Here is a 13,691-nt window from a genome sequence, read left to right on the forward strand (position 1 = left end):
ATTTGCAAAACAATAATTTAGGAAAAACGTCGTGAAACTATGGTTAGTTTTGTTTGGATTCGCACGAAAATAAATTTTTCAATATATATATATGCTATAGCAGTCCATTAATATTTAATTTACTAGATGATGGTAATCAAAGAATTTACAATACCAATAGCTGATCAAGTGGATTGATGAAAAAAAAGTATATGTCTAAAAATAAATTTGCCGTCAAGCAGGGGAGGTATCGACTAATTGTTATTACTTCATTACAAACGTATATCGTCATGCGTTCCCGTTATTTACAAAACAATTGTCGCGGACAGTACGGTACTGTTGCGAATAAATAACACTCAACACAAACAGATGAAACGTCAAAACAGTGCCGAATTCGTGTATACTTTCAAAATGTAAATTGTGCGTAATATCATTCAAAAAAATGTGGCCTTGTGTTGCTTACGCGAGGAATCTCCGGGTTCGATTTCATGACGTGTGACGCCCGTCTCTTTCGTTCTTCCTTAAAGAGCAGAAGAAAAAGTAAAAAGAAAAGAAAAAATAAAAAAACGTTTTTTTGACTTCGTGTCATTTTCTTCCACGACCAGCTGTTCGTTGACGCAACAGCACTTACGTTACCCGGAAATAATGTTACGATGAGGAAAAATGTGTTATTAGTCACAAGGAAAAAGACTTCTTCCTCATTTTTTTGTAGAATATCATATTTAATTCTCGAAACGTAAATGAAAGCTTTAACATGTCTATGAAGGTGAGTACTCAATCAATTGCTGTTTTTGTTTCTCTTACACAAATTCTACCAATTTCCGGTACTTTTTTCATTGAAACATTGAGTTCCAAGTATGTCAACTCTAAATTCTACTCTTCCAAATATGGATTCGTGTTTTTCGGTTTTTCGATTTATGCATTGTGTTATTCTATGATTTTTTATTCCGTCATCACTTAAATTGTTTTCAAAAATAATGTTCACGAATCACATTTTCATTGAGACTAAACTTGATTCGACTGTGTATTTTTTTTCTTTTAGAAAGAATCTCCGTGGGATGTTGAACTACATCTCGCAGCTGCTCGAGGAGACAGTAAACGACTCAGAATCCTTTTGGATTCTGGGCGTGTACATGTTGACTGCAAAGACAAGGTTTTGCTCTTTTCTCATAAAATGATTAACATAAAATCACATTTTTGAAATTAGAATCATTCCAAATTGAATTGGTTTCATTAGGTTTTAATAAAAAAAATTTCAAAATCAAAATGATTCTAGGAATTTTTTTTTTTTCATAAGCCGCATTGAAATAGCAAACGTATATGATGAAAAAACTGTTTGGTTCAATGTTCTTGAAATGAATTTTTCCATCTCGGTGTGAATATTTGTGATTGCCAGGATGGAACAACGCCGTTGATATTGGCAGCAGCAGGAGGTCATGTCGATGCTGTGACTGAGTTGCTGCAGCAAGGAGCAAATCCCAATGCGAAGAGATTGGTAAAATTTTCATAAAGAATTTCCCTCGAATACGTGTATAACAATGAATAACAATTACACAAAAAAAAATAATTTCCATGATTGATTTTCAGACGGGAACAACAGCTTTATTCTTTGCTGCTCAAGGTGGATATGCAGAAATTGTGGCAGTTCTTGTGGAGGAAGGAGCAGCCATTGATTCGTGTAGCATTGTGAGTGAATTAAACATCAAACATTTACCAATGAGTTTCTACAATGCACTTGCACTGGCTACTGATTGGGATTAGAGAACTTTGTTTTTGCGTTTTTTCCGGAGCTTCTTTCATTCAATTCAATTTTCATTATCAAATGTTTACCGAATATGGATTTACTGTACACCACTATCTTTGATGTTGGAAAAAAAAGAGAATAGTGTACGTCTGAACCTTATAATATTTGAAAGATGATTTGGATCGTTTCTGACTCCATTAAGGATTTACGTACGGAGAAATAGAGCGAAGGGGCTTGGATCAGGCTTGCTTCTTCATTTTAAAATGATAAGAGCAGTATGGGATCGTATGAAAATTGAAATACATCAATATCAATGCTTGAAAAAATCTGCGTTATTTTCGTCTAATTTTAAAGAGAAATATTAATGAGAACTAATTGCTCATTGAATAAAATTTAATTTCGAAAATAAATTGTAAAAAGCGCAATTTCTGAAACACTTGCTTAAGTCGTCGTAAACATTCCAGCTCTTAATCAGAGAGTTAATAGTTGAAACAAGACCTATCGATTTACAGGATGGGGGTACACCATTGTTCGTTGCTAGCGAATGCGGTCAAGTTGACGTTGTCGAGGCTCTGATCGAACGAGGGGCGAATGTAAATGCTCAGATGAAGGTGAGATTATTCATATTTGCAAAAATATGAAAAATATAATTTTTTCTGATATATTTTTATCTCTCATAAAATGAATTCTATGAAAACAATACTTTTTGGTTCTTTCTTGAACTCACACAAATGATAGATTCTAACTACCTGAAATACATTTTCCTCAGTGTTATTTGTAATAGTCGTTTTGTTTGATTAAATTGAAGGACGGTGCAACAGCACTGTTCATCGCAGCGCAAAATGGCCATGTGAAAATTCTTGAGATGCTCATAGAGCAAGGAGCAAAATGTGATGCTGCTAGGACCGATGGAGCGACTGCATTATGGATAGCAGCTCAAATGGGACATGATCATATTGTCAAAAGACTACTAAAAGCTGGAGTCAAAGTCGATGCAACCAGACACGTAATATTTAACGTCTCGATCCACAAATATGATTTACAATAATTAAAGAGTCGGGGATAAAGAAAAATCCTCGTTTATTGTTATAGGATGGGGCAACGGCTCTTTTCAAGGCAGCCCATAAAGGTCACACCGCGGTCATAGGCGAACTTCTCAAGTACCGTCCATCACTCGGTATACTTCCGGTAAGTTTCTTTTTTGTAAATGGATTATCTGTGAATTGTGATTGTAGAAAATCTGTGATTGTAGAAAAAAAATATCATTTTATAAAATCTTTTTATCCTTAATATTATCTTCATTGGTAAAAGTTTTAACAGAGTCAAAGTGTATCCAGTGTAAAAAAGGTGGAATAACGTCGATAAAAAAATCTAGCATTTTTTAATCGCTTCAATTTCATTATAATCAATTTTTATTTCATAACGATAATTTATTGTGATTGTCATCGTTTTACAGAACGGAGAAAGTGCTCTGCATGCAGCTGCACTAACTGGTCATATGTCCGTAGCACGTCAACTCGTAGGAGCGGGTGCGGACCCTTTATTGGTGAATCTCGAGGGTTTGACACCCTTACAATTAGCAATGAGACATTCACAGACGCAAGTGGCTAACTATCTTCAAGACAAAGTCAGAGGAAGAGCTTCGGCTTCGCGTTAGACAAAGTTTTACAAAAGGTCAATTTTCTTCGGATTTAATCTCGTTGCATTAATTTATATATACTTAAAAAATATATATATTATATATATATATATATTACATGAACATAAAAGAGGCTGGGAATATCTAATGGGAGTGTAGCACCGTCCGAATAGTTCGTATTAACTATTTACCAATCGCTTTTCGCGGTAAATCACATACGTTATGTTTTCCTAACATTACTAATATTTTATTTCTTTACTGTTCCCAGCAATATATTATTTTTGTTAAATTATTTGTTTAAGTACGAGTTGCAATACTTTTCAAAAGTAGTCACCGTCCCTCGAATGTTGCCAACTGTTTTATTTGCACTTTTATCATTATCATGTTGTGAACACGAGAGATATTTTTCTAATATTGTCCAATAGTCAATGTAGACGATTTTAATTTTTGTTGTTGCGTTTGTGCGATGAGAAACAAACGAGTTATGCCAATTAGTATTAAAATTTATTAAAAATAGTCGGGTAGTAAAAATGGGAGAAATTTAAATGAGACTGACTCGTATGCCTTGCATCTCGATCAATCATGTTGTGTAAATAGAAGCATTTTTTTCGAATCTGCGACTATTTATATGTGTTTAATTGTTTTTTAATACGTAAATATATCTAAATATATAGACGCGCGTATATTGGCACACCATACGTCTTCCCAATTTCTTGCAACATTCGATCCCGACTCTTATAATCGATTGTGTTAATTGTTATTGTTATTGTCGAACAACTATGTTGACATATATTTAATAAATGGTACAATGATGGGAAAGTGTTTTCATGCCTTTTTTGATTGCGAAATTTTTTCAAATGATTTAAAAAATAGTCAAGATCTTTCTTTTAGAGTCCACTTTAAAAGCATTCCTTAGACAGACCTTAGACAGAAGATGGAATTTGCATCGAAAAACAATTTCAAAAGGATTTTTCGAATGAGTCAACTTTGTCTTCGGTATTTGGTATAGAAATTTGTACATTTTTATTCATGAGCGAGCAATTACGTTCATCTTATTTTATGAAATACTAAAATATCGAATAAAATGAAAATTCAAATCCGAATCTCTGAAAGACCGATGTGACAACATTGAATATTATTGCAGGAAAACCTGTCATATAAATAAAAATCTATACTAAAATGAATAATCGAAAACAAGGTGGGAATGCGTTTTGTTCCATGAAATGCTGCTTACCCGAAGTCAGCTATAACTAAATTTCTATCAACGACAAAACTATAAAATTTCAAATCCGATAACAAGTTGCATTCAAACAACGAATATGTACAGCTTGACAAAATTTGAGGTTGCTTTGAGTTCGGCTGGAGTCGTGCCAAATTTTGTTTCACGGGTACGAAGCTTTTGTCGATTTATACAAAATTCTAATGGGTAAACATTTTTCTTAACCGAAAATTATTTGTGAACGAATCAAAAGTATCATTTCCTACAAGAGTGAATTTTGAGGGATACAAAATTAGTGCACTCTGAAAAAAAAGTTGTCGCCTTCTTAAGTAGGCCGAGTGTCGCTGCGTTATTTTGTTCGTATTGTGAGATGCGAAACGTATTGCGTCAGCGAGTATCATCCGCTGCTGAATGCTAACTTCCTTCCCCAGCTCGCATTGATGATTATTGGTGGGGAAAAAAGAACAAGCCTATTTTTTTTTTTCCATCGACGCTGAATTTGCGATAAGATGCGTACTGATGATAAAGACCTGATACCAAACGTGAGCCCGCTCTAGTTCTAATCAGTCATCCGCAGCACTGAACACGCCTTGTTTCGACGATGGTCCGCGATCGCATTTCTGAGTTACAGGCAGTGAGGCAGTTACCTGCAATAAATATTTATTTTTTATTTTACAAAAAAAAAGCCTTATTTTTCAGAAAATGTATCCTTCCATTTTAGACTCGTAGAAGTGGCTCTAATTTTGGTGGATCTTTATTCCAAGACGTCAATTCGTTAAGATCTTCGAGTAAAAAGATCAAAGGCGTTCTTGAGAAAGTACGTTTCACATAAATCTTATTCCATTGGACAAATTCAAAAATTTAGTAAAACAATTCTAAAAATCGGTGAATATAAAATCATACTTTGTGATTTGAAAAAATATTGTGGAACCGAGATAACTATAATTTAAAAATTAAAACTACAAATTTTGCATGAATTAGGAATATTTAAAATTGACGAAGTAAAATATCTTTAAGGACCATAATCATTCTAATCGGATTAAAACTTGGTTTAGGCAGCCGAAATACGTGAATTGATCAAACTAATTGTTAACAACGTGGAGTTAATAAAAGACTTGCACAACAATGTACTGTCTCACACGAATCCAGGTAACAATTGAAAGCTGTCACAAGCTTCGTTTTCTTTGTCAAACAACGAAGTAATGGCAACGAACGTTTTCAGATATCAGAACAGAATTAGAGGGTCGGACGATGATAATAAACTTGACGGCTGCGCGAATTCACAAACAATTGAAAGGTGAGTAGCGCAAAGTAATATAAATTCGGACTTTTGGTGCATTTGCTCTTCTAAAAATTTGTTATATTTAGATTCTGTATTTGTGCCTAACATGTACCTTTAAATTTGATCTCTTCCCATCGATAGTTAAGGTCGCATCATCGCAATGAGAATTCTCGATTAATCATACGTGTGATGAGATACGTGTGGAAAATCTTCAATTCCGGTAGATTAATTTTTATCAAAGAGTACTTTCCGCGGATCCAAAGCGCATTCTCCATCTTGGTTGTCCTCGGTTGGTCCGGGGTTACAAACGGCAGTGCCAGGATACGTGAGAGTTGATATTCTTCTGAGGACGATCCTCAGCTGGCGATTGGGACTGATTAAAATAGAGTTTCCATCGAGGTTGGATTTTTTGGGTGTTTCGTGGTAGCTTGTCTCATCGTCGTTCTCAACAGTTTCCTTGTGAGCTCGCTTAGCATATTTTCTACTCGAATAAAACGTTCCGGCAAAAAAGAAGTAAAAAATAAATAAAAAACGAAAATAAAGCGAGGATAATACTGGAGTGTCAGGAAAAGAGGGAATTTTACCGAGAGTCACGTTGAATTTCTCGCTCTAATTTGGGATACTCGTTGTACAAACCGGTGAGAGCTTCCTTGCAGGAATCGGCGATGGTTTGCACAAGGATTTTGTTAACTTCCTCGAGTATCGGAGAACGCAACCGTTCACAATGCCTCTTGAGTTCGACTAGGCAAGGCAAGAAAACGTGATGACGATGATTCTTCATGGCCTCGACGATTACCGAATTCGCAGACGAATTTCCAGTTTCCTCGGGATTATTATCGTCGTCGATGCTTTGCCTCGACAGAGAACTCACTTGGAGGTGATCGCTGGTTATGATGTAAAGGGTGTCTCGAATGAGCGAAATTCCTTTTTCACTCCGAACGTCAAGTCGGTCGTTACTACGAGGATTCAAAATGTGTTTCGTCAATTTAACTACGACAGATAATTTTCCCGGTGAATCAAGATTTTCGAGCATAAAATCGTATATCGTTTGACGCTTCTTTTCGTTGTCGTTACCGGTCAAGCTCAAAGCGCTCTGATCGACTCTACGACGACGTTTTTTCACGCTCGATCGTCTCTCATAATCGTTGAAGTGATAAATTCCATTCAACAGTTGTTGGGTTATGAGATTTTTGTTTTTAGCAAGAAGTCGTTCCTTTATCAAAAATACAGTCATTTGACGTATCGTCGAATCATCGTCAGCCAGCATCGTTAGAATATAAAAGAAAAATGCTTCTTTTATCATAATCGTATCTTCGACCAAAAGTTGAATGAATAATACGAGAATAACTTGGCGAACTTCTGGATTCGGATCTTTCATGCTTATGCACATATCGGTCAAGTATGGCTCGACGAGGGCGGTGAAACGTGAGCAAATATCGGCAAGAGCCTTAGCAGCGTTTATTCTGACGACAGGACCATTAGCCATGTTCTCGTAGTTCAAACGTTCTCTTCGCTTGTCAAAGTTCGTGTCGCTCGCTTGCTGCGAATCGCCAACGGTCTGCCGATGCAAATTTTCACTTTTGTTGCACAGAAGATAGCCAAAAATCGGAGTCATTTCGACCGCGATATCACGATTAATGAGAGACTGTTGTCCCAAGACCGTGACAGCAGCTCCTTGCAATTGATTCTTGTCTCTGACCCAATGAGGCAAGTTGTTCCATTCGAGTAAAAAGCGTTGGAGAATTCGCCTCACATCCTTCGATATTTCGGACCACGACAAGAAAGAGGCGTGACCGAGGGTACAAACCGCTCGGAAGAGCAAATTTTTTGAGCTCTCTGGAAGATCGGACTCGACGACGCGAGTTATCGTCGTTTCGGACAGTCTCACTAGCTCTCTCGTAATCTCCGATTCCTCGATTGTTCGAGTCTCGTTGTTGATCCTTTCAAGATACTTTGTAATATCCAACAGTATATCCAGACTGTGACGTATGAGAGGAACTTTGACACGATAAGTCTTCAAATAATTCGTAATGTCTTTCGATATTTGCTGTAGCGTGAGATCGTCGAAAGTCGACCAAGAATTATGAAGCACTCGAAGCATGAGACTCGCGAGATAAACGTCCGAATGATCAGAGTCGACGAGTGACCTGCCATAAAAAGTGTAATAAGTTTGCATTCCTGATAATTTTTTGTTCTCACTTATAGAAGCGAGCAGCAGCCATGCACCCATGTTGTTGTACATTCCGATGTGAGATTTGATTATGGCTATTTTTTTATCGTTGACCAGATTGTTTTCGAGCCAAACACTACAGGCTTTTGTTAGATGATCGCCCATTTTGTTGATAGCTATTTCATTGAGAATCCTCCAAGGCAAGTCGATCGCTGGGTTGTTAGGATTGTAAGCGGTTATTCTATTGATTGTCAATTTTTCCAACGCGGCCAACACTTCTTCTTGAACTTTGGCCTCAGAATCAAAAACTCGTGGAACGACAGAATCAACCCAATCTTCGCAGAGTCCTGCTTTATCCGGAAACTCTTCTAATAGATTTGTTAGTATCCGAATTGCATAGCGTCTTACAGTGAGTATGGAATCTCGACAGCGTTGACGAATTAGGGGCAGCAAATTGTCCAGCAGTTCTGGAGATATTAAAATGCCGTTGCAGAGTACTTGGAGCGTGCTTCTTCGCACCAAAGCTCTTTCATCTTCCAGTCGATCTTTTAACATTGCAATTGTTTCCTCCGTGTCTGGTAACAAAGCATCCAAATTTTCGTTGTTCATGCAATCTTCTATGATTTCCAAACTTAGAAATTTTCTTGTCTGTCCATTTAGCTGATTTTGAAAGATTTTTCTGACCGGCAATCTGTCGACGGAGTCAGTGTATTCTGCAAGTGTGGCCATCGCTCGTCCTCTAACCATGCTGGAAACATCGAAACAACGTCCCATTGCACAGGCTAATAAAATCTGCTCCACTTTGGCCTGGCGCAAAATCTCTGAATTCTCCTCCTCTCTGTGGTTCCTCGAGGCTGATAATTCCATGATAAATTTTCCCACAATCTCCTGGGCAAATATTCTAGAGTATATTTTGTTGTGATGGCAAAGATGGACAAGATATTTTAGACATTCTTTCAAAGAGCTTTCATCGTTGCAGCATATATAGAAAAATCTTATTATGATTGCAGCTTGTTTTTGTCTTCCGTCTACTTTATCAGGACATTTCATCATGATATGTTGAAGCAAAATGATTAGAGCAGATTGTACTTCTTTACCATGGATAGCAAGTAAATTATTGAAGAAATACATGGTTGATTCTCTTACCATGGCTACTTGCTTAGGTGATAAATTAGTGGCAGAAACCAGAAATTGTGGGAGCATATATTTTGCAATGATTCTTGATATTGCAGGAACCGCCGCATATTTGGGGTTGCAAATTTGTTCCAAAGCTACATAAGCGTTGTAAGCTAATGAATTGAGGGTAGCTTCTTTGCTCCTTTGAGGATTAATTGCCTCTTCTGCAAGTTTTGTTATTTCAACTAAATAATAAATAGTTGTTTCCAATAAGCGAATTTCCATGGATGTACAAGTAGATTTTAGCATCGTTACAAGGTCGTACACAACAGCATTCAGACCTCGAGTCAGAGCTATGCTTTGAGAATTCGATAAGTTCGGAACAACGTCTGAGCTGCCCACATTGTTAGTAGAATTTTCCGAATTGTTGAAATTGCAACGTTTTGTATTTTTTTCTCTAGGAGCCAAACGCTGTGATAACTCTAAACTTTTCAGAGCCACTTCGTAAAGATTCGGCTGGAATGCCTGAAAAGCATTGCTCCCTGGTATTGTTAGAAGCACAAAATACAGGCTCGTAGCTCGGAGACACGACTGACGAGAATCTTGACTGGCATCAAAAGACTGCCCATTTTTCATTAAATAAGCGAGTACCGACAAGAGACTTTGAATTTCAAAATTCATCGCAATCAAAGTCTCCCACGAAACTTCGTCCTTTTCAACTGGTACATCACCATTGTTTGATATCCAACTTTTCACTACGTTGCACGCGTCTTTGAGTAATTCCATCATTTCTGAACTTTCGAGAAAGACGAGATAATCTATCGGTACATTTTCCACGTTCGAAAAAGCACTCCCGTATACTTGATTTATCCATCCTTGATCCAATTCGTCCAATTTGAAACTATCGAATACCCCGTGCAATGATTCCATCACCAACGATTGCCAAGATCTTTCGTTAACAACACATAACCTCACTTTTAACACGCATTTTTTTCCATCAACGACGCATGGAACTTATCAAACAGTTTCAGTGATTTGAAACACTGTTTCAAATCACTCATTCACTTTAGTCTTTTACTAGGGAATATCAACCATATTTGGCTCATAACCTTTTGCTTCCTTGACCTATTGTTTTGATTGTGTTTATACCAGAAAAACCGGTGTTGCGTAACGAACCAACATCCCAACATGCCCATGCGACGCTCGAACAACAATGCTCAATGCTACGAAATAACAATGGCGACGACTTAGCAAGGAACAGCGCTTTTGCGCTTATTGATGAAACGTTTATTATTTAGGAAAAAAAACACAGAATTATTATCAAAATTATTTTTACTACACTTCATTTCGTTCCAACTAATGGCTGATAAAAATTCAATAATTTTTGTTGTAACGAATAAACAAATTTTTATGATTCACTGTACTTTTAGAATTCATCGGGGATACCACAAATACCGAGGATCTCTCGTCGATTGATACGACCAGAGATAGTTCTACGTTCGTTAGAATAAAAATTTTGCAGTATTCGACGATGAGACAAATGTTTGCAGATATAATGCTCGAGTACAATGAATCTTTACTACGTTATCATGAGAAATGTTCGGCGTTGTTGAACCAACAAAGGAATTTGAGTACGTTATCGAGGAGCATTGTAAAAAAGGCTTTTTTTAGATTAATTCACTAGGAGAGAACTCATTTTTTGAAACTTCTTCGATCCCCTGGAAATAAAAAATATATCACAAATAATGTTCGAAATTGCAGTAAAAAAGTCGCCTTCAATCGTCGAAAACGTGGAAGAAATTGTGGACGAAGAAAAAACAAGTCTATTCGTCGACAATGAAAGTATCGAATGTTTGTTTGATTTTATTTAGAAACAAGTCTATGTCTGGTCTTATTTTATAATATCTTCATATAATTAACGCTGCAGATTTTGGAGGATAGCCGAATAGCGCGGCAGCAATTGTCGGAAATACAATCTAGGCACGAGGAGGTTTTGAAACTGGAAAAAACCATTGTTGAAATAAGAGACATTTTTCACGAGATGGCTTTTATGGTTGAGAAACAGGTACGTCAATGATCTTTTAATACTAACTAAATTAATAATCAATGATTATTTATTAAATAAATATATTTATTTAAACGCTGATTTCGATTTTGTTTTAAGGGTGATCAAATAAACTGCATAGAATATTTTGCATGTCAAGCAACAGAAAACGTTGACAGTGGTCGTTGCGATCTCGTGAGAGCTGAGCAAAAGGGTCGCAGATATAAAAGGGTACGGAAACGATTTTTATTACCATTTTTTCGTAACACGACTAACAGTGTTTTTCTTTTCAGAGGAAATGTAAAATAATTATAATCAGCGTTCTAATCGTAGTGTTAGTATTGATTATAGCTGTATATTTATAAAAATGAAAACGTCAATGGATTCTCGAATATTGAAAACTCTTCCTGTTAATCTGAAGAATTCATTCGTGATTAATTTGTGAAACGTGAGGTTGTTTTTGTTTTGAATTATGCTTCTTAGACTAAATTGCCTACGTTTCTTTATTCGCGGATTTTGACGAACTTGGTGTAGGGGACTTTGCGTAATTTTTGAAAAATTGCACGAGACCCTTGGCGCTTGGTCTCGTCTTGTAATCGCTGTCTGTACAAGCAATAAATATTTCGAGCACTTGATCGTATTCTGGCCCAATGTGTATTGCTGGTAAAGCTGGTCGAGTACCTGGAGTATAAAAAATGATGAGCTATTTTTCCCATTGAACTTTTAAAACCTTCTACTCAAGAGCAAAACATTTTGTTATATCTTTTTTCAAGCGAAACAAAATTTGACCTACTTTTTATTTGGTATGCAAGAGAATGTTTTGAAAAAATTTTATGAGCCAAGTGATTTTGAATTTGTAAATGTTTTTCAAATAAAATCAAATTACCAAATGTTCCAAAAGATTTTTCTTCGAGAAACGATATACTCTCGTCCGTGAGATCATTGGGATCATAATTTTCTTTGGTGTCCATGGTTTGGGGGTCGCTACTATCCAAAAGTGAAATATCCATAGACGATGTGGGAGTTTCATCTCCATCAAAATGTTCGGAATGAGGCGGCACCGTGGCTATCATTTCCCAAATGACAAGTCCGTAAGACCAAATATCAGTTTTATTAGTGATGGGACCATTTTCTGTAAAACAATGAAAAAAAAGACTTGATTGGGACAAATGCATGGGACACTTTGTATTATTTGTAAAAATAATAAACGATTTCCAGTTGAGTAAAAAATTCTTTGAAATTTTTGTTCAAAAATGAAAAGTTTTTTGAAAATCTCAGGGAGAAACAAAAAATCTTACCAAATATTACTTCAGGAGCATTCCAGCATTTTGTGCCTGTATACATGACATCCTTCTTCGAGTCGTTCATCTGTAAATCTTTAGTGAGAGGTACGGACACTCCAAAATCACAAACTTTAACCAACTTCCAATCTTGGGACAACAAAATGTTATAACTCTTCAAATCGCCGTGAAGAATGTGAACTTCGTGATGAAGATACTCCAATGCATTGGCAACTTCACGAGCCACAGTCAGAATCTTGCCGGGTGGGAATGGTCCTGCTCCTTCTTCCTGCCTTTCTTCTATCTTATCACCTGAGCAACATTTTAATGTAGAGGAAAATAAAATAAGTACATTAATACATGTATAAAAACATGAAAAATTCAATGAAAATTAGAAATTACCCAATGAATTATCCAGCTGTTCCATGACGAGACAAGGATCCCCGGTGGGTGATATGGTGAATGCTCTAAATCCAATGATGTTGGGGTGATTCAGTTTTCGCAATATATCAGCTTCCAGCCGAATACGTTCGTTGTATTTCTTGTCGTGGTGAGCGATTCGGTTGTTCCTTTTCTTGACAGCCCATGGTGAACGTACATGTCCGATCTTTGGTGATCTTTCCAGAGTAAAAACATTGACGCCTGAGGAAAAAAATGTTAGACACAAATTTTGAATACATTTATATGTATAGACGATAGATTTAATTTGAAAATTGTCTGACCACAACCGTAGCCGATTTGTTGAAGATAGGGCGATGCGGGAATAACAATGGGTGTCTCGTACTCCGAATTATTTTCAATCCTTGAACGAAATTTTTTGGACGTTGGTGTCTTAAATTCTGCCATTTTTTCAAGGTGAACTAATTTTCCGTTATTACAATATAATAAGGTTTTCTTTGGTACTTTATGTATAACGAATGAAATTCAGTGAAAAACAACGCCGGAATGAGGCGTTTTGTGTGAAAACTACACGAAAAAACACGCTACGAATACAGTATCACCTGATCAGGCCGTTTACGGTTTGCCCGCCTTTTTTCTTCTTTCCAGACGAAAACAAAAATGCGTCATATATAAATCTGCTTCACCGGCCATTTTTATCACCTTCCGTCGGTAACATATCAACTGTTGTAATTTTGTGAAAAATTGTGTATACGTATTATATATATAGTTATATCGTTGATCACTGTGACAAATCTCTGTTTGATAAAAGTCTGGGGA

General features: G+C 36.5%; 4 protein-coding genes across 6 annotated transcripts; 2 read left to right on the forward strand and 2 right to left on the reverse strand.

Annotated features, from left to right (window-relative positions):
• The first annotated feature begins 218 nt into the window (after positions 1 to 218).
• Positions 219 to 4,181, forward strand: LOC122410253 (ankyrin repeat domain-containing protein 29). Its single transcript, XM_043418394.1, has 8 exons — positions 219 to 745; positions 1,022 to 1,132; positions 1,376 to 1,474; positions 1,567 to 1,665; positions 2,236 to 2,334; positions 2,532 to 2,729; positions 2,816 to 2,911; positions 3,180 to 4,181. The coding sequence occupies exons 1-8, from the start codon at positions 734 to 736 to the stop codon at positions 3,378 to 3,380; spliced, it is 915 nt and encodes a 304-aa protein (XP_043274329.1). The 5' UTR covers positions 219 to 733; the 3' UTR covers positions 3,381 to 4,181.
• LOC122410248 (condensin-2 complex subunit D3-like) lies at positions 3,441 to 10,340 on the reverse strand. Of its 2 annotated transcripts, none has more exons than XM_043418387.1 (3): positions 6,448 to 10,340; positions 5,976 to 6,344; positions 3,441 to 5,228 (listed from the first exon to the last, which is right to left on the reverse strand). In XM_043418387.1, the coding sequence occupies exons 1-2, from the start codon at positions 10,077 to 10,079 to the stop codon at positions 6,089 to 6,091; spliced, it is 3,888 nt and encodes a 1,295-aa protein (XP_043274322.1). In that variant the 5' UTR covers positions 10,080 to 10,340; the 3' UTR covers positions 3,441 to 5,228; positions 5,976 to 6,088. The 2 variants fall into 2 exon arrangements, with proteins under 2 accessions (XP_043274322.1, XP_043274323.1); XM_043418388.1 differs by lacking the exon at positions 3,441 to 5,228 and having other exon boundaries at positions 6,207 to 6,344; positions 6,448 to 6,604; positions 6,735 to 10,340.
• On the forward strand, positions 5,148 to 11,623 carry LOC122410254 (syntaxin-1A-like). 2 transcript variants are annotated; one of them, XM_043418397.1, is made up of 9 exons: positions 5,148 to 5,215; positions 5,303 to 5,398; positions 5,637 to 5,730; positions 5,804 to 5,878; positions 10,580 to 10,780; positions 10,911 to 10,987; positions 11,077 to 11,214; positions 11,314 to 11,424; positions 11,487 to 11,623. In XM_043418397.1, the coding sequence occupies exons 1-9, from the start codon at positions 5,183 to 5,185 to the stop codon at positions 11,556 to 11,558; spliced, it is 897 nt and encodes a 298-aa protein (XP_043274332.1). In that variant the 5' UTR covers positions 5,148 to 5,182; the 3' UTR covers positions 11,559 to 11,623. The 2 variants fall into 2 exon arrangements, with proteins under 2 accessions (XP_043274332.1, XP_043274330.1); XM_043418395.1 differs by having other exon boundaries at positions 11,314 to 11,502.
• LOC122410252 (lymphokine-activated killer T-cell-originated protein kinase) lies at positions 11,418 to 13,515 on the reverse strand. The gene is made up of 5 exons (XM_043418393.1): positions 13,196 to 13,515; positions 12,876 to 13,115; positions 12,492 to 12,785; positions 12,080 to 12,325; positions 11,418 to 11,874 (listed from the first exon to the last, which is right to left on the reverse strand). The coding sequence occupies exons 1-5, from the start codon at positions 13,317 to 13,319 to the stop codon at positions 11,687 to 11,689; spliced, it is 1,092 nt and encodes a 363-aa protein (XP_043274328.1). The 5' UTR covers positions 13,320 to 13,515; the 3' UTR covers positions 11,418 to 11,686.
• Between the last annotated feature and the right edge of the window lie 176 nt (positions 13,516 to 13,691).

The sequence above is a fragment of the Venturia canescens genome, chromosome 4 (assembly GCF_019457755.1).
Source record: "Venturia canescens isolate UGA chromosome 4, ASM1945775v1, whole genome shotgun sequence".
NCBI lineage: Eukaryota > Metazoa > Arthropoda > Insecta > Hymenoptera > Ichneumonidae > Venturia > Venturia canescens.